General features: G+C 34.7%; 3 protein-coding genes across 3 annotated transcripts; 2 read left to right on the top strand and 1 right to left on the bottom strand.

Moving 5' to 3' along the window:
• Nucleotides 1-146: 146 nt before the first annotated feature.
• On the top strand, nucleotides 147-5175 carry tpgs1 (tubulin polyglutamylase complex subunit 1). Its single transcript, XM_058793845.1, has 2 exons — nucleotides 147-520; nucleotides 3472-5175. The coding sequence occupies exons 1-2, from the start codon at nucleotides 273-275 to the stop codon at nucleotides 4004-4006; spliced, it is 783 nt and encodes a 260-aa protein (XP_058649828.1). The 5' UTR covers nucleotides 147-272; the 3' UTR covers nucleotides 4007-5175.
• Nucleotides 5176-8623: 3448 nt separating this feature from the next.
• Nucleotides 8624-14350, bottom strand: plekhj1 (pleckstrin homology domain containing, family J member 1). The gene is made up of 6 exons (XM_058760143.1): nucleotides 13843-14350; nucleotides 12705-12772; nucleotides 12557-12623; nucleotides 11119-11209; nucleotides 10981-11044; nucleotides 8624-9914 (listed from the first exon to the last, which is right to left on the bottom strand). Exons 1-6 carry the CDS (start codon nucleotides 13934-13936, stop codon nucleotides 9828-9830), a joined length of 471 nt encoding a protein of 156 aa, XP_058616126.1. The 5' UTR covers nucleotides 13937-14350; the 3' UTR covers nucleotides 8624-9827.
• A 20-nt stretch (nucleotides 14351-14370) lies between these two features.
• sf3a2 (splicing factor 3a, subunit 2) lies at nucleotides 14371-18337 on the top strand. Its single transcript, XM_058760132.1, has 8 exons — nucleotides 14371-14518; nucleotides 15087-15316; nucleotides 15405-15451; nucleotides 15541-15650; nucleotides 16686-16735; nucleotides 16817-16957; nucleotides 17465-17533; nucleotides 17611-18337. Exons 2-8 carry the CDS (start codon nucleotides 15119-15121, stop codon nucleotides 17872-17874), a joined length of 879 nt encoding a protein of 292 aa, XP_058616115.1. The 5' UTR covers nucleotides 14371-14518; nucleotides 15087-15118; the 3' UTR covers nucleotides 17875-18337.
• Nucleotides 18338-18875: the final 538 nt, after the last annotated feature.

Here is an 18875-nt window from a genome sequence, read left to right as displayed (position 1 = left end):
TATATATATATATATATATATATTATTTTTATTTTTTTATTAATTTTAATTTTTTTATTAGTCACTCTGGTCCACACTCCAGTATAGTAGGTGGCGATAATGCACCTTAACGTTGGATGCCACCCGCCATAAAACAAGAAGAAGAAGAAGAATATCTGCTGTAGCATCACGTGTCCATAGCAACTGTGAGGCTGGCGGATGCTGGAAGTGATTTAGATGATATTGTAATCAGCGAGGGCTTCGGCTGAAGGTCGGGATGCTGATGTGAAGAGATGGCGGAGAAGCCCGACTCCAAATCTCCCAAATCCGACAGCGACGCGGAGTTCGTGTGCCAGCCCGAGGTCAGCGCGCTGCTCAGGGGAGCTCTGCTGGAGCTGCTCCAGTCCAGGCCCGAGGATCCCGTGGGTTTCCTGGCCGAGCACTTCGCTCATCTGTCGGCGGAGGCTGAGGACGGAGCCGCGGAGCACCGGAGCGTCAGCCGCGCTCTCTGGCACCTGAGCCTGGCGCATCACTCGCACAGGTCTCGCAGATCCGATTCTTATCAATCATACGCTATACTCCAATATTATTGTTTCAAGCCATGGTGGGAAAGTTTCTTTGGTATCTTTATAATTTTATATATATATATATATATTTCTTTTTGTTTGTATTTTATTATTGCTATTATTTTTTATTTAAGGCATAAGTAAATTACTAGCCTATTTTTGTATTTCATTAATTGTTATATATATATATATATATATATATATATATATATATATATATAGTGTATTATTTATTAGATGTTTAAGCCATGGTGGGAAAGTTTTTAGTTTTTTTGTTCTATTTATTTATTATTATTATTATTTTTTATTAGTGCTGTTGTTTATTTCTTTTCAGCCATGAAATAATTATTTTTATTTTGCTTTTATTATACATTTTATTATTTTTATTTGCTCTCTATTTTCTTTGTATCTATTTCTTTTTGTTTTACTATAGACAATATTGATCTCTTTTAATCTTGTTTTTTACTGTGTTATTTTTCTTTTTTCTTTAAGCCACGGTGGAGATGTCTGGCATTTTTTCAGGTTTCTTTCTTTCTTTCTTTCTTGTGATTTGTATTATCTATTTTAATAATGTTTAAGTCATATTTGTTGAGAGATGATTTAGTGCCATGTGTTTTAATTTTTTTATTAAAAATTTTCAAATCATAAATTAGATTTAATTTATTAATGTTTGAACCATGGTGGGGAGTTACACTTTACCTATATGCATTTATTTATGTATTTTGCTTTATTTTATTGTTTATCTTTATATAATTTATGTATATTTTATATTTGTATATATATTAGGCTATATGTTATTATTATTATTATTTTATTGTTTTTTTTTTTTCTTTTATCAAACCTGATATGTTTCTGTAGTTATTTATTTATTTATTATTTTTTAATTTTATTTCATTACTATTATTTATTAGCTCAACCAGCTCTTGCACTCACCACCAGTGCAATTCCTCTGTTATATTTTCTGTTATGTATTCACTTTGAGCTCATGGCTTAGTTTAGTTTAGTTTACTACTTTATTAATCCCACAAGGGGTAATTGCAGTAGGGCATGGGCAGCACATCACAGACTTCCCAAATGGACATAACAGCATAACAAAAAATTGAAACACACACACACACACACACACACACACACACTCTCACACACTCTCACACACACACACACACACACTCACACACACACACACACACACACACACACAACTTCCACAAAGTTGCAAGTTACAGATTGCAACAACACAAATTACAATACGGCATGCTTCACAATAAATTCAGCCGCTTCTAAAAACTCTTAAGTAATACAAACACTTTATAACACTTGTAAAATCTGTATAGTAATACATACACATTAAGAGTCCATTATAAAATTCAAATTACAAATACGAATGGCTTCTGGTACAAAAGTTAACTTATATCGGTTGGTCAAGCATTTAATATGTCTAAGCCGTCTCAAAGTTCACATGCAAGGGGTGTGTGTACATAACAATTATCCTCATAACTTAGACACTAATAGAAATTAAATTAATAAAATTAAAAAGAATTTATGACAGGACACAGCCCTGTGAAGACCTGGCTCCATAAAGCCAGCCCATGACTAACACTGAACTCAGTTACAAGTTTCTTAACTAAAACAACCGGATTCATTGTATAATCATTAAAAGAGTGGGACATATCTCGCTTAGGGACAGGTATACAGTAGAAGTTTCCCATAACTGAGGAACTCTAGCTTGATCCACTGAAGCTGAAACAGTGTATAAAACACCCCACCGAGCTGAGCCGGATGAATAAAAGCATCTGCTACATGCATGAGTATTCTTTACATTTACATTTAGTCATTTAGCAGATGCTTTTATCCAAAACGACTTACAAATGAGGACAATAGACGCAATCAAAATCAACAAAAGAGCAATGATATGCAAGTGCTGTAACAAGTCTGTTTGCTTAACGCAGTACACGTAGCAAGGTTTTTTTTTTAATTGTATATGTGTGTGTATATATATATAAAAAGAAAACAGATATAATAGAAAAAGAATAGAGCAAGCTAGTGTTAGAGGCCTTTTTTTTTTTGGCTTTTTGTTAATTGTATAATAAACAAACAAACAAATAGATACAAAAATAATAGAGAAGCTACACTGTAAAAAGTGATAAGTTGACTTAACTTAAAAAAATTGAGGAAACCCATTGCCTTAAAATTATTAAGTAAATAATAATTTAAAGAATAAATTAAGTGAATTGTCAAGTTATTAATTTATTTTTTAAGTTAAGTCAACTTATCACTTTTTACAGTGTAGTGTTAGTTTATTTATTTATTTTGAAGAAAGTTTTTTTTTTCTTTAAAAAATTGCCCCTTTTAAACTTGCACTTATTCATTTACTAACGGCTTGTTAAAAAAATAATAATAATAAAAAAAATAAAAAAAACTAACACTAGCTTCTCTATTCTTCTTTTTATTTATTATACAATTAACAAATGCAAAAAAAAAAAGGCCTCTAACACTAGCTTACTCTATTCTTCTATTCTATCTGTTTTCTTTTTCTTTATTATGAATTACAAAAACTTGCTTTAAGCTAACTGAGACTTAGAGTATTCATTGAATTTACTACATTTTTTTTAAGGTAAGTGGTTGCAATCAATATATTTTAGCTAGATTTAAATAAACAAATTTAGCTGACTAACTTTCAACATATATATTTTTTTAATTAAATGTAGCTAAAATAAATTGTTTGCAACCACTTACCTTAAAAATATGTTGTATAATTTTTTTTCCAGTGTAGCATTTGCATATCATTGCTCTTATGTTGATTTGGATTGCTTCCATTGCCCTCACTGGATAAAAGCATCTACTAAATGTAAATGTGAATGCATAAGTGTAAAATATAAGTGGTTCCTTCATTTCCATTTACAGTTGATTCTTCCTCCCGCTGCAGGTCAGCGTTTAACAGTAACGTGCGCGTGGCGTACGAGCTGCTGGCGTGCGGTCCGAGCGGCGGAGGTGTTCGCGGGCGTCTGTACTCAGAGATGCTGCGGAGTCTGTGCAGTGAAGGCGGGCTCTCGGGCTCCACCGCCGCTCCGCTCCTGCGCCGCATCCAGAGCCACGACTACGAGTGCGTGCCCTTCCAGCTCTTCCGGCAGGGCGTCCTGACCTGCGCCGTGTTCGCCGACTACATCCGGAAGTCTCAGTGTCTGTACGCGGCGGTGGCCAGCGCTCCGGACCGGCCCGCCCAGAGGACGCTGTGCCAGGCGGTGCTCTCCACCCTCCGCGACGCGCTGGACACGGCCGACCGCACCGACGCGGCGCGATATCTGGAGGCCAGCGCCAAGATCTCTCCCGCTAAAGTGGCGCAGGCCATGGCCGAGGTTCATCCGCCCGCGCAGAGACGCGACGGACCCACGATGGACGCGCAGGAGTTCGAGGACGCCGCCGCCGCGCTCTTCATCGCTCGAGTGCGCACCGTCACCTGAAATCACCCGGAGTTTTGCATGGGTCGTTATTATTGAAAACTGAGAATATGTGACCTTGGACCACAAAACCGGTTCCCATAAGGGTCAGTTTTTTTAAATTGAGAGTTATGCATCATCTGAAAGCTTTCCCTGAGATACAACTATTTGAAAATCTGGAATCTGAGGGTGCAAAAAAATCAAAATATTGTGAAAATCACCTTTAAAGTTGTCCAAATGAAGTTCTTAGCAATGCATATTACTACTTTTGATATATTTACGGTTGGAAATTTACAAAATATCTTCATGGAACATGATCTTAACCCATTTAATCACAAATTTTTCCCAGACATGAAAATATCCAAATGATGTGTCATTACTAGTAACCCTTTGAAATAATCAATAATTATTTTTGATATTTTTGGAAAAGTGTGTGAAAAATTGTGTTTTATGCTCGGTCACAATAGTGGGATATGGTGAGTAATGAAATCACATATTTCTGCAGTCATAAAAATTGTTATATATCTTAGCTCAGCTATTTTAAACTGTTTGATCACATTCTAGGGTTACTATTATGCATAAAAAAAAACCTTATGCAACATTGATAGGATTGATAGAAAAAATTCAACCATCACCGCATTTCAAAATTGTTACTTTTTTTCTAAAATATAACATCAAATATTTATATCGATGCTAGGAGTATTACAACATCATTATTGTAATTTTCTTCTAACATTTGAATTTTTAATTTAGTGCAATATTTTGTCATTGCAACATTTTATTGTTATTTTCACTAACAACTGCCATTGGATTATATTGTAAAATAAAGTTCACTGTTATCCCAGCGGTCACTATTGTGACCATCAACATGTTTACTCACTCTATGACCTCACTCAACAAAACTGAATATATGCGAATGCAAATATTAATACTAGACACCCTAAAGATAACGTGTACCAAAAATATATGTGGGGGTGTGTTTAAATGAGGCGTTTTAGGAAGGCATAGACGAGTCTTAACTTGAGACTTTGGTCTTTGCAACTTTACGGATCTTATATATGCATGAACAGCTTGTAACACTCCAAAGACAAAGGAAAACTTGAAATGGCATCATATGACCCTTTAAATCAAGATGCATTCACTAGAGAAGCAAAATTACAAGATATTAAATCTTATAGCAAAAAAAAAAAAAATCTAAACTAGTTATGCTTAAAACAAGTGAGGACAGAAAAATAAACTTCAAAAAGGCCTTCTGTTTAATCAGAAAGTCTTAAAGTCATAATGTGGTGACGTAAAATATTGCATGCACTGCAAAATAAAAAAAAAATAAAAAAAGTACAGATATGTTTTCCAGTACAAATATCTAAACATCATTAAATCAAGATACATCCACCTGAAAAATTAAGCGAGTTTGTGCATAAAACAAGAAAGTGTGGATAGAAAAATTAGCTTAATTCAAAGGGAAAACCTGATCATTTTTCTGACTTCACTGAAAGATATTTGTTCTTGTTTTAAGCATAAACTGAGTTCATTTGGATGCATTTTTTTCTGAAAGCAAGACTTAATATCTTGTAATTTTTTTATATTAATATTGTGTAATGTTGCTTCTCAAGTAAATGTATCTTAATTTAAGAATTTTTAGATTATTCTACTGGAAAATAAGACTAAGTAAAAAAAAAATATATATATATATATATATATATATATAGGAGTGTATATGAATGTAATATAAATAATAGCAAATATAATAATAAAAAAAATCAGTTGATCAGTTTCTCAGAGAACAAGACTTGTTCTGTCATTTCATATTTTATAAATACCTCATTCATTCATTTTGCTTCTCCAGTAAATGTGTCTTTATTTAAGAGTTTTTAGACATTTGCACTGCAGAAACAAGACATAAACACTGAGGAAGAACAGCACTTTTTTAGGAAATGTATTTATGCACATGCTGTTTCATGCACTCGTTGGCATCGAAGTGAAAACATGATTTTATCTCGTTTCTCGCTGAAGTCTAGGAACCTCAGTTCAGGAAGTGTTTCTGTTTTAGATATCTGAAAGCGCTCTGGTTCCCCTTTCAGTCCCCAGATATGATGAAGCAGTTTCACAGATACTGAGCTCTGCGTGAAGCTGCATACACTTCACATTTACTCCTCTGTCTGTTGCATTTGCATGTGATTTGCATTTAACAAAGACCAGGAACATGAATCAAGAAAGACACTGTGAATTTGCACATTGTTGTCTAATTTGCATAGACACACTAAAAATCTCATCCAGATGAATAAATATAGTCATTACAGAGAAACATCTCATCTTTACAACTTTGCTTGTACATTTGGAAGCATTACATGTACATATGTGTCCCTGCAGCACAGAAGCAGTCATAAGCAGCACAGGTATATTTGTAGCAATAGCCAACAATACATTGTATGGGTCAAAATTATAAAACAAAATTTTATGCCAAAAATCATTAGGGTATTAAGTAAAGATCATGTTCCATGAAGATATTTAGTAAATTTCCTACTGTATAAATATATCAAAAGTTAATTTTTGATTAGTAATATGCATTGCTAAGAACTTCATTTGAACAACTTTAAAGGTGATTTTCTCAATATTTAGATTTTTTTGCATTCCAGATTTACAAATAGTTGTATCTCAGACAAATATTATTCATCCTAACAAACCTTTGTGTGTGTGTGTGTGTGTTCCAGGGTCACATTTATTGATTTATCAGCTTATTAAAATCTTACACAGATTTTGACATGTCTTGGATTTTAATTTTTATTTCTTGCCATGACCAATGAATTTCAGTGGCTTTTACACAAATTCCTTTATGAGATCACTTAGAGGGAAAATGCAGCTTTTTTCCTAATTTACAAAAACATTCATTACAAATGACTTTAGCATAATAACTTCAGCTTTTAAGTTTAAAAATAAACATGAATTTGAGAATGAATGCATATTTGGCGTGTCTGTGTTTTGCTTTAATGAAGGAAACCTGACTGTGCAAAGAGTCACATGATCAATGAGACACATTTACTTGCGTTCGATTCAGAAGTAGAACAGAAAATAAACATAAAATGTAATTTTATGTCTTGATGTTCCCTTGTTTTACATTTTGGGAAATCTATTTGTTTGCGGGTTTAAATTCCAGATTTGACATTTCGGTCAAAATATAATGTGATGTTTCTGTTCGTCTCATGCCGGGTGTGTTGGGTTTTGTCAGGTTTGATATGAGAGAGACTGAGATGAATTGAGCCGGTTTTGTTTCTCACGGTGAAGCACAGAGGACGTTTGACTGACCCGGCACTCGCGGCATTAAAAGTAATGAGGGTCCATGTGTCAATAATTCAGCAGGGTTTGAGTTACAGTCACTCGCTGCGTCAGCACATTACAGACCTGATTAGCATCTGAGTCCAGTCACTGTCCTGTCCTAAAGCCATAGTCCACTGAGAGATGAGCATTTGATGAGAATTTACTCATTCAAGATGTAGCAGAGTGTGTTTCTTCATCAGGTTTGTAGAAATGTGTCTCTGCATCAGTGTCTCAGCAATGGATGCTCTGCAGTGAATGGGTGCCGTCAGAATGAGAGTCCAAACAGCTGATAATAACATCACAATAATCCACAGCACTCCAGTCCATCAGTTAACATCTGGAGAAGACAAAAGCTGAGACACATCCAGCATTAAGACGTTTTTAACTCAAATATGAGTCCATAATCCATAATAGCGCTTCCTCCAGTGAAAAAGTGGTCTGGTCTGAATCAGGAGAGAAATCTGCATACATCAAGCACCGCTTACAAGCCAAAACAGCTCTAAACTAATATGTGGGATGGACTTTTACACCGGAGGAAGCGTTATTATGGATTATGGACTCGTGCTGTAGTTAAAAAAAAAATGTTTTAATTGATGGACTGGAGTGGTGTGGATTATTGTGATGTTTTTATCAGCCTTTGGACTCTCATTCTGACGGCACCCATTCACTGCAGAGCATCCATTGGGGAGCGCATTTAAATTTTTGGCTGAACTATTCCTTTAATATGACTTTCCATTCTACACTGTAAAAAAAATAAAAAGTTGAGAAAATGTAAAAATTTAAGGCAACCAGCTTCAGCAGATTTTTGAGTTTTCCTAACTTTTTGTTGTATAAACTGAAAACAACAAGTTGAGTAAACCTGCTGAAAAAAAAACCGGCTGAAGCTGGTTGCTGGAAAAGGACTGAACACTTGTGTTCAATTTAAATATCCTAAAATAACTAAAGACGACAGCTGATTTTCTGAAAATGTTTGTTTCGTCGGGTCTAATGAGCTCACGGGCCGTTTCTCACATTTCATTTATTAATCTTTGAAAATGAGGAAGCGAGTCAGAATCATGTATGTACTGTTTGAGCTGAACATCAGCACACATTTTACTGGATCATGGTCAAATATTATCAGATTTACTGAGAGGGTGTGACACACATGCATTCATTAAATGACTCACTTATTGTGGTCATTAACTGGGAAAATGCTATCTGTGAGCGACAGTACAGTATGTGTGCAAACACTCATTGTGATGTATTTATAGACATTTCCTTGCATTATACTGTCAGGACGAGCACTTTTATTGCTCTTGTATCAGCATAAAAACAAAAGCACGCTGGTAACTTTAAATTGGATTTATTAACCAAAATAAGATTGGAAATGAACATATATAAATTATGAAATCTAAATGATAGAAGGAATCATTTCTAGAGCATGAAAAAGACGGAAACATTCATGAATCTCACATTCTGACAAACTAAAGCATTTTCACTCTTATTATAGTTTCATCGCTTAAAGAAATGGAAAGTTACAGGCGATATGGGTTCAAATAAAACTGTATCTAAAATTACAGGAAAGAAGTTCTTGCCGTTCAATGCCATTTATGAGCACAAGACTGAGACTTGATCAAACAAAAAGTAGCAGAATTAAATCTGCAAATCTACAAACTGCAAATTTGCGAATGCCACAATGTTTTAACATATCTGAAATATACAGGTCAAAGGTCACCACAAAATCAAAAAAAAAAAAAAAAAAAAAAGACAAATTACAGCCTGTATAAAGTAAATAAATGTTAGGCTTTTGCATTGACATTATTTTTAATACACAAGATAGTAGTATATTATTTATTAAATTACTTATTATTTATTAAATCAATTGTGCAGTGCATTTGTAATTTATGCTGATTTTAAATTGAAGTAATTCAATAAATAAATACAATTTAAGTAATATATATATATGATTTATTAAATTACTTAAATTTTACATTTCATTTTCTAGCAGCAAAGAATGTAGGGTTAATAACCCTAAAAACAGGCTTAATTTTTTTGTGCACTAAAATATAATTTTCCATTTTTTCCTTTGATTTTGGGGTGAAATACGACCGCTATACAGCTTCAGATACACAAACTCAAAGCAGCTGAAATGTTTTGACTGAATCTGGTCTTATTGACTGGAAGCTTTAATGCTTTAGATAAAAGCTGGATGCTACGAAACCTCTTCAGTGCACTTTAGGTCAAACTATAATGCATGCATGTCTGCGCATAAACCTTTAACGTCACAGTTATGAAAGGCAATAAAGGTGCCCGAAATCAGTTTTTAAAAGGCGACCCAGTTTAATTTGTCCTCGTTAACAATGACCTTGAAATGGGGAAGAAACTTTAATTGCAACTGGCTCAAACTCAGCAGACATTCATTACAGTAATATTATGCATTTTCCCCATAACTCACATACAATGAAAGGTTACAGAGGTCAGAATGTACAGTAATGGATACTGCCAGACTGAAAAACAGGTAAAAACCCCAAACAGCGGAGAGAGTGTGTGTTTATGTGGGTGGCGGAGGCAGCGGAGGAAGACCACTGTTGACCTGAAAGCGTGTTTCGTCTGATATCCCATACTGCTCCAGCGGGTCCTGCACCAGATCACACATCAGCATCTTCATTATTAACCTGGGCCCGTATTCACAAAACATTTGATCTTACCACTAAAGGTTCTCCTAGAAAAGTTTTTAGCTAAGAGTTTTCTCTTAAAACCTATTCACAAAGCTGCTGAGACAAACGTTTACTAAGGAATAGAGAGAAGTCTTAAGCTCAGAGTAAGGGGGCGGGGTTTACCTCGTTGCTATGGGTGATGTCAGCATGCTTAGTAACTATGCACACAGTGATTGGCTGATAGTCTCTGTCAGAGATTTATTCATAGAAATATTCTGGAGCGCGATATTATGTTGCCACACTGTAAAAAGCGATAAGTTGACTTAACTTAAAAAAATTGAGGAAACCCGTTGCCTTAAAATTATTAAGTACATAATAACTAAAAAAAAAAAATAAAAAAAAAAAAAAGTTAAGTGAACTTGACAATTCAATTAACTTATTTTTTTAAATTATCATTTACTTAAAAATTAAGGCAACGGTTTCCTCAATTTTTTTAAGTTAAGTCAACTTATCACTATTTACAGTGTGCTAATAACCAATAAGTTAATAGTGAGAATTGAACACTAAAGTGTTAACAATATTTTTTATTAACTCAAAGTATTTAAAGTGAGAAGGGTACATACAAAGCATGCATTTTAAGGTTAGACTTTAAATTTTGATGTTAAATCCACTATTGTATTGTGTATAAATGTTCTACAGTCTATTCACAGTATTAAATTCAATTACATAAGAAGTAACCGTAATTAAATTACTGGAGAAAAATAAATAAATAAGAGTAATCCCTAACTTTACTTTTTTAAGGGAAAAGCAATTAAATTACAGAAACTAATTACACCCAACACTGTGTTTCACAGACTAGGAGCTAGTTTTAGTGCTAAAACGCTTTGTGAAATACTCAAATTTATGAGTCCTAAATTTAGGACTGACATGCCCATTATTTTTAATATTTTCTCCTAAATCTGTGAATTATGAGCTACTTGTGAATACAGGCCCTGATGTTGATCTCTGGGAGGCATTAGCTGCATTAATTAATAGCGATTCCCTCACCTTGCCGGTCAGTCGATGGATTTCCGTGCGATAGTAGACCAGGTTCTTGCGCATGAATTCATAACTGTGAGACAGAAGCAGATCAGAGTTATAAAGCAGGCGATGCACGGCATGCTGGGAGACGTCAGCGACACACACCTGGCTTTAACGATGGCATCGATCCACTCGACACACTGTTCCTGAGAATCGCATTCGAACAAATACTTCCTCTCGGCTTCGTCCAGAAACACTGGAAAACAAGCAAAGCGTGCCGTCACGTTTCTCTGTTAAAGAGTTGAGCATCAAATAAAGAATAACCAGGGTTACTTTAGTATAACTGATATACTATTATAGTTTTTTTTTTTTTTATTAGTTATTTATATTTTGTATTTTCCATTTTATAGTTTTTTTAAAAGTAATTTCCATTTTTAGTAATTTTGTTGTGTGTTTTTGTTGGTTTTATTATTATTGTTATTATTAAATATGTCATAAACACTGATTTATGTCAAATTTCTCTCTTAAAGAGTTGAGTCAAATTTTACTATTATTGAAATACTATTATACTGTAGTTTTTATTAGTTTATATTTTCCATTTTAAAGTCATTTTACTTTTTGCAATTTTGTTGTTTTATTATTTGTCTATATTTTTATTTATTTTTTAAATATGTCTATATAGTTTTTATTAATTTTGTTTCATTCTAGTTATTTTAGTACATCAAGTTAAATGTTTCCTTGGCAACCAGCTGAAATAAAATACATTAAGTTCTTATTTTATTTCAGTTAATATTTATTTTATTTCAAATAATGTTTTTTTTTTTAATATAATGTTAGTTTTAGTTAACAATAACCATTCTTAAAACCAAAGTCAAAGACGTTTTATTTTGTAGAATTTTCCATTTTAAAGTCTTTTTTTTTTTCTTGCAATTACATAGTTGTGTGTTTTGTTGTTATTAGTTTTAATTTAAAAAATATATATGTCTATGTAGTTTTTATTTATTTTTTAATTTATTTTAGTACATCAAGTTACATCAACTAAATGAAAATGAGAAATGTTTCCTTGGCAACAAGATGAAATAAAGTAAATTTAGTTTTTTTATATTTTATTTTATTTCAGTTAGTGCTGTCAACGATTAATCGCGATTAATCACATCCAAAATAAAAGTTTTTGTTTACATGTGTGTGCTGTGTGTGTGTGTGTGTATATATATATATATATATATATATATATATATATATATATATACAAATAAATACACACACATACAATATATATTTTAAATATTTACACGTATATACATTTATATTCTTATATTATATATATATAAATATAGTTAATATACAAACATAACATTTTTCTTAAATATATACATGCATGTGTTTGTATTTATATATACATAATAAATACACACAGTGCACATACATATATTATGTAAACAAGAACTTTTATTTTGGATGCGATTAATCGCGATTAATCGTTTGACAGCACTAGTTTCAAATAATGAAAACACTCTTTTATTGTTTTAATAATAGCAACAACAATTATAACCCTGCTTAAAACATGAAATGTTTTTGATAATTAATTTTCTATATCTCTCACCGATGGAGAAAGCATGCTGGTCTTCTCTCTCCACGCGACACTGTTCCAGCAGCAGAGCGCCGATGGGCTGAAACACAAACGAATTAAACTGAGACGATAATGACGGCGATGCTGTTGAGATCCAGACCAGACGCTGGTTCACACTCACCTCGTCCTCATCGGTCCGAAAGTAAAACAGGAAATTAACGATCAGTTTCACGACACGCCTCTTCACAACTGTTGGGGGAAACAGAGCAGAAATAAAAGTCAAACTCTATTGAGCTGCGTCGTATTTTATTAGTTTGTATTGTATTGTTGGGACTGTTTATATTACAATTCAGACTTTTCCCCCTCACAATTCTTATTAAAAAATAATAAATACATAAATAAAAGTCAGAACTGTGTGATAAAAACAAGGGAAAAAAAGTCCGTTTGTATCTCACAATTATGATTTTTTTTTTCCTTGTAATTACGAGTTTACATTTCGCAATTCTGTTTTGTTTTTTTTCGCCCACAGAATAAAAAAGAAAAAAGGAAATTGCAACTTTTTATCTCACTCTTTTTCTTGCAGTTGCGAATTTTTCATCTCACAATTTGAGAAATTACGAGTTAATATATTGCAATTCTGAGTTTACACTGCGCAATTCTCAGAAAAGGAAAAAAAAGTCAGAATCATGAGATTAAAAGTCGCAACCACAAGAAAAAAAAATTAGAGTTGTGCGAAAAAAAAACATACATATATATTTAACTTTTTTTTATAGCTAATGGGAGTCTTTTAATTTTATCGCGTCAAAGCAGCTTTAAAGATTCCAATGTGAGCGCATTCGTTTTTTTCCACAGTTTCGTGGATTATTACAGAAACGCTAAATTTCTCGATAGTTTGGTTGATTTAAATGACAGTATACTAGTTTGCACCATTTTTTATTATAAAATTAACCGTTAATGACGGCGAACTGAGACGATGCGATCAACTCGAGTTTAACAGAAATCAATCTACCAATCACAGAGCGCGTAGCGGAGGTGACGTGACCCGCCTCCTAACGCGATTGGATGCTGCAGTTGAGTACGAACGCTAGTGACTAACATCTGTACTTGAAATAGCGTACTACCTTAACAACAGCTGTAATAGCAGAAAATAGTACGAGTAGTACGCTACATGCGATTCCGATCACCGCACTGATCATAAAATAAGCAGTTTTCTAGTTCTGTTGTTGATTTTAACGGCGGGTCTGGTTTTCTAGCGTTCTGACGCGGTGCTTTAATAGAAACTGCACAGATAACCGGATGATGAAACGTTGGCCGCTTACCGTCTCCTTTCTTCGGGCCTCTCATGCCCAGCTCGGCCGCTCTCTCCGACGGCTGGCGGCTCAGGAACACCAGCTCTTTCTCGTTGAATCGCATCTTCAGCTCTTTGACAGCAGTTTCGTCTCATTAAAGCGCATTGTTATGACATTAACCAGCAGTTTTCGTCCCAGCATCAGCGTCGGATCGGTTACTCCTCATCCAGACTCTCAGACAGAGTCTGCTGTTGTGTTCAGAAACTCCTCTGATCGCGTCTTTAACGCCAAATGAACTGAAACAAGCGTCTAAACCTACACACACCCAGAACACACGAGAGCTGCAGGAACCGAGCGCGAGCTGCCGGAAGAGGGCGCTGGTTTACCGCTTTAAAAATCACAAAGCCGAGTTTGTCAATTAAAAGAGCATTTTTGATGATGATTTTGCAGTTTTATGATTTTTTTTTTAGGAAAACCTGTCAACGTGTGACTTTTTTAGACTTTTGTACAGCCTCAGTGTATCGTGGTGCGATGAAATTACTTTAAAGTGCGTTTGTAAGGCAAAACGGACGCTTTTGCTGTGGCATTGTTATCTTACCTTTATCAATAAAGTTGCGCACTTCAAAATAACAGGAACAGGAAGTGCATCACTCAGCGCGCATGCGCATTACGGAAGCGACGGCGGCAAGCGTGATCTGGACGTTGGGTAAAAATGTTTTCACAAAGAATTTTCCAATCAAAATAATAGTTATACTTAAAAAAAAATAAACACTGATCTGAATCATACCGCTAAACTAAACTCTGGTCCTTTAATGAGCTTTCGGCGTTTGTTATAATTCGTTAAAATGCAGCTTCGATTCAGTGCTTTGTGTACTAACTGTTTTATATGTATATATATATGTGTATGTATACATATGTGTGTTTCTATTGTTATTGATAAGTGATTTTATTAGTGGCATAACTTTGTACTCCTACTGTAAATATGATTATATACACGTTTGTATTTATTTCCTTCTTAAATCCACTTATTATATAAGTCAAGGTTTCTTGCTCTAAAAACATTGATCATTTATTTTGGTCTCTGTTTATATTTCTCTGACTCTTACAATTTAACAAGCTGTTTGCGTTAAGTTCCAGACTTCTATATGTGAAATTATCAAGCTCTTCTCTCTTATTGTTGGCTAGTACCCTCCACATCTTTGCAGATTTTTGTGCCCTAATTTCAGATGGTTTTCTGTCATGTTTAAACGTGTTTTGCTCTTCTGTGACTCCAGGAGCAGCAGTGTGAGGAGAGGGATCTGCCATCATGGATTTCCAGCACAGAGCCGGAGGGAAGACGGGCAGCGGTGGCGTCGCCTCCTCGTCCGAAAGCAACCGAGACCGGCGTGAGCGACTGCGGCAGCTGGCCTTGGAGACCATAGACATCAACAAAGATCCGTACTTCATGAAAAACCACTTGGGCTCTTATGAGTGTAAACTGTGTCTCACACTGCACAATAATGAGGTGTGAGCTCTGAGTGACGCTAATGCACTTCACAAGCGTTCATCCTTAAACATCAATTCTCATTGTGTTTGTGATTTTGCTCTTCTAGGGAAGTTACCTCGCTCACACGCAGGGCAAAAAGCATCAGACTAACTTGTAAGTGCATTTTTGGAGCCGTGATTATTAGGATGGTGTTCAGTGTAGAGGAGGAACTCATTGTGTTGTCTGTACTTTTTTTATTTTAGAGCAAGACGAGCTGCAAAAGAAGCGAAGGAAGCGCCGGCTCAACCCGCTCCAGAGAAAGTCAAGGTTGAGGTGAAGAAGTTTGTCAAGATTGGCAGACCGGGTTATAAAGGTAAGACACTGAGCCTCAGACCTGCTTTGTATGTGTTTCCTACTAATTTTGCAGCGCTGAATGCAAAAATACAGTGTGTTTTGTTTTGCTGGAGCACGTCACACGTTCTCATTAAATATGATGCATTGCATTTTGCTTTTACAACCATTTGTAAGGTGAAGATGTCTCATTTTCTCCCTTAACACCACAAACACATGATTTCTGTCTGAATCTGAGCCAGATTACAGCTGTCTGTTCAATTCTCAGCCCATTTTTACATGGATGACATTATAATCCTGATTTCAAGGTTAGGATTATGGCCAGAGACAGAAGATAATGCAAACATGAGCCTGATGTTTTCTGCTGCATCTGTTGTGTTTTACGGCATCCAAACAGCCACAAAAAAAGCTGCTTTATTTAAAATATTTGTTAATGTAAAGTTAATTAAGTATTTTAGCATATTTTCCCACTCATTTGTAGATTGTAAGTTATGTAATGATATATTTCAAAACCATCTTTGTCACTAAAACCATATCTTTTGACTGTTTTTGTTACTTCAATAATTGCATTAAAGCTGATACATAAATATAATTTGAAAAATCTTCATTTTCTTTGTGAAAAAAAAAAAAAAAAACTTAGATGGAACGTTTTTATTGGTGTTTTTGAACTCAGCATCATGAAACTAGTTAATATCTTTTCTGTAAATCAGCAAAAAAACAAATGTAAGGTGTTTTAGGATTGATTTTTCTTTAGCTCATGTCACATGAGTGAATCCCATTCATTTGTTCTATAGACACAGTTCCCATTGTCATGGTATTTCACTTACCAGCCCAGGAAAAGTAATTAAAATTTCAGTAGCGAATATACAATTTTCTGTATAATTTATTAAAAAAAAAAAAAAAAAAAATCAATCTTCTATTGTTTTCTTATTAGATACATTTGTACATTAAATATTATTATGTTAAGGAAATTCATTGCTCCAAAGCTGTGGCAACCTGATTTAGGTCTAAATGTCAATGATTAACAGATGTACCTATTTTTTTATTTTGCCCATAGTAACAAAACAAAGGGATCCAGAGACCGGACAGCAGAGTCTGCTCTTCCAGGTAAATCCGGTCGTTTCTCAGCTGTCCTGAGATCTAAGATGCATCTGAAATAATAAACGGTGTCCTTGTTTTTTTCTTCAGGTTGATTACCCAGAGATAGCTGAAAGTATCGGGCCGAGGCATCGCTTCATGTCAGCGTATGAGCAGAGAATCGAACCTCCGGACCGTCGCTGGCAGTATCTGCTGTTCGCAGCCGAGCCGTATGAAACCATCGCGTTCAAGGTTTGCCGGCTAAAACTTCTGCTTTAACTTATACTCTCAAACTTAAAACAATTCTAAGAAATATCTGGGGTTGATTTGTAAATTAAACCTGACTGAGCAATAACATTTCCCTCTTGAATCTAATGTACTTTTACCTCAAACTGTGTGTGTTTGTACAAAATGCAAACAAAATTAGCTGAAAATCCTCATTTTATATCAGTATCTGCTTTACTGTTATACAGATCTCATTGATTTACATTACAAGCATCATCATATAAATATTAGCATCTGCTGCAAATTGCATATTTTTGCTCAGTTTGAGTCTCTGAATAAAACTGAGCTTCATATTCTCACTATATCAGACTAATACGAGCCATAAAAGCCTGATGCATCAAATATGATACAAAACATAAAACCTGCATGCAATTTTTTTTAAAGGTTCAAGAAACCGTATAAAAAAAAAAACGACTTATTTCATATGTCAGGCTTTACAGGGTTTTGATGTCATTGTTTCTATGATGTTTTCAGGTCCCCAGTCGAGAGATCGACAAAGCAGAGACTCGTTTTTGGACACACTGGAATCGAGAAACGAAGCAGGTAAGAACAGAGGGATAAAATCATTTGTGTTTATCCAGACCTTCTCCGTGTGCTGAACACAAGCTCTCGTTCTCCAGTTTTTTCTGCAGTTTCACTTTAAGGTGGAGAAAGCTCTGCTTGCTCCACCGGGTCAGGCGGTGTCGGTCGGTGTGAAGCGTCCGCCTTCACTGATCACTGGACTCGGTCCACGTCCGCACAGTGACTCCATGCCTCCGCCGCCGCCGGGAGGAATACATGGGATGCCCCCCGGAGCCCCCATGATGCCACACATGCACCCGCAAATGCCTCCTCCAGGTGCCCTGCCTCCTCACCTGAGGCCGCCGCTCCCCATGGACGGGTAGCCTGACGGATCTCAGAGTTAGACTTCACTTGAAGCCTTTATATATAATGCATTGTAAAAGTATTTTAATGCATTAATTAATCCACCTTATAATGCATTATATGATCTCATAACCACAGTTATAATACTTATATATACATAGTTACACCTTCAGAAAGTATAATGCATTAAAACACAAACAAACCTTCAAATATTATAATGCATTTTAAATTTGGTTGCAATTATTTATGAAAATTACAATGTGCATTATGAATATTTTTTTACAATGCATTATACATAAAGGCTTCAATTGTTAACGATTTACCTTTCTAGACATAAATGTTTTAGTTTTTCAACTCTAAATATGTAGTGAATTTACACTGATGTTTAGAGAATGGATTTGACCAAACAATGTCCAAAAGTAATTTTTATGCTTTTTTTTTTTTTTTAATAAAAAAATCTTTAAAGTTGACATGAAACGGAAGTTGTGATCATCTTTTCTTCCCTAATGTGATGTATATCTGAATTTCTCAAACGAGACAAAAATGCAGGATTTTGTCCGTCAGGAACTGATTGGATGGTTGTCGTTTGCTGATTGCAGTGATCTCATGTGAGTGACGGGTTGCTGCAGGGATTATTGTGTGCACGTCATTAGAGAAGATGTCATTGCAAGGAGGCTGAAAAATTTAAGCTTTTTGATTAAATATTACAAAGACACATGAATTAAAAAGTTATGATGTGCAAAGGTAATAAATTATAAATCTTTCATAATAAACACTACAGTATTCCATTTTATATATATAATGTACATTTTAATTTCATGGTGACTTGGTGTATCCCAAAAGCTATTATAGCTAAATCATATTGTGACGACTGATTTTATGTTGCATAATGTTTTAAGGTTGAGGATAAGTTATTGGGAGCTCATAGGATTTTCATGTCCATTTCAGTTTCCACCAGGCAAAAATCTCTTTGGTCAGTTAGTAAAGTTGATGTCTTATGAAGTGAAAAGCTGTGTTTGTG

This window comes from Onychostoma macrolepis, chromosome 02, assembly GCF_012432095.1.
Source record: "Onychostoma macrolepis isolate SWU-2019 chromosome 02, ASM1243209v1, whole genome shotgun sequence".
NCBI lineage: Eukaryota > Metazoa > Chordata > Actinopteri > Cypriniformes > Cyprinidae > Onychostoma > Onychostoma macrolepis.
Note: the sequence above shows the minus strand (reverse complement) of the source record. Positions and strands in the feature narration are given on the sequence as shown.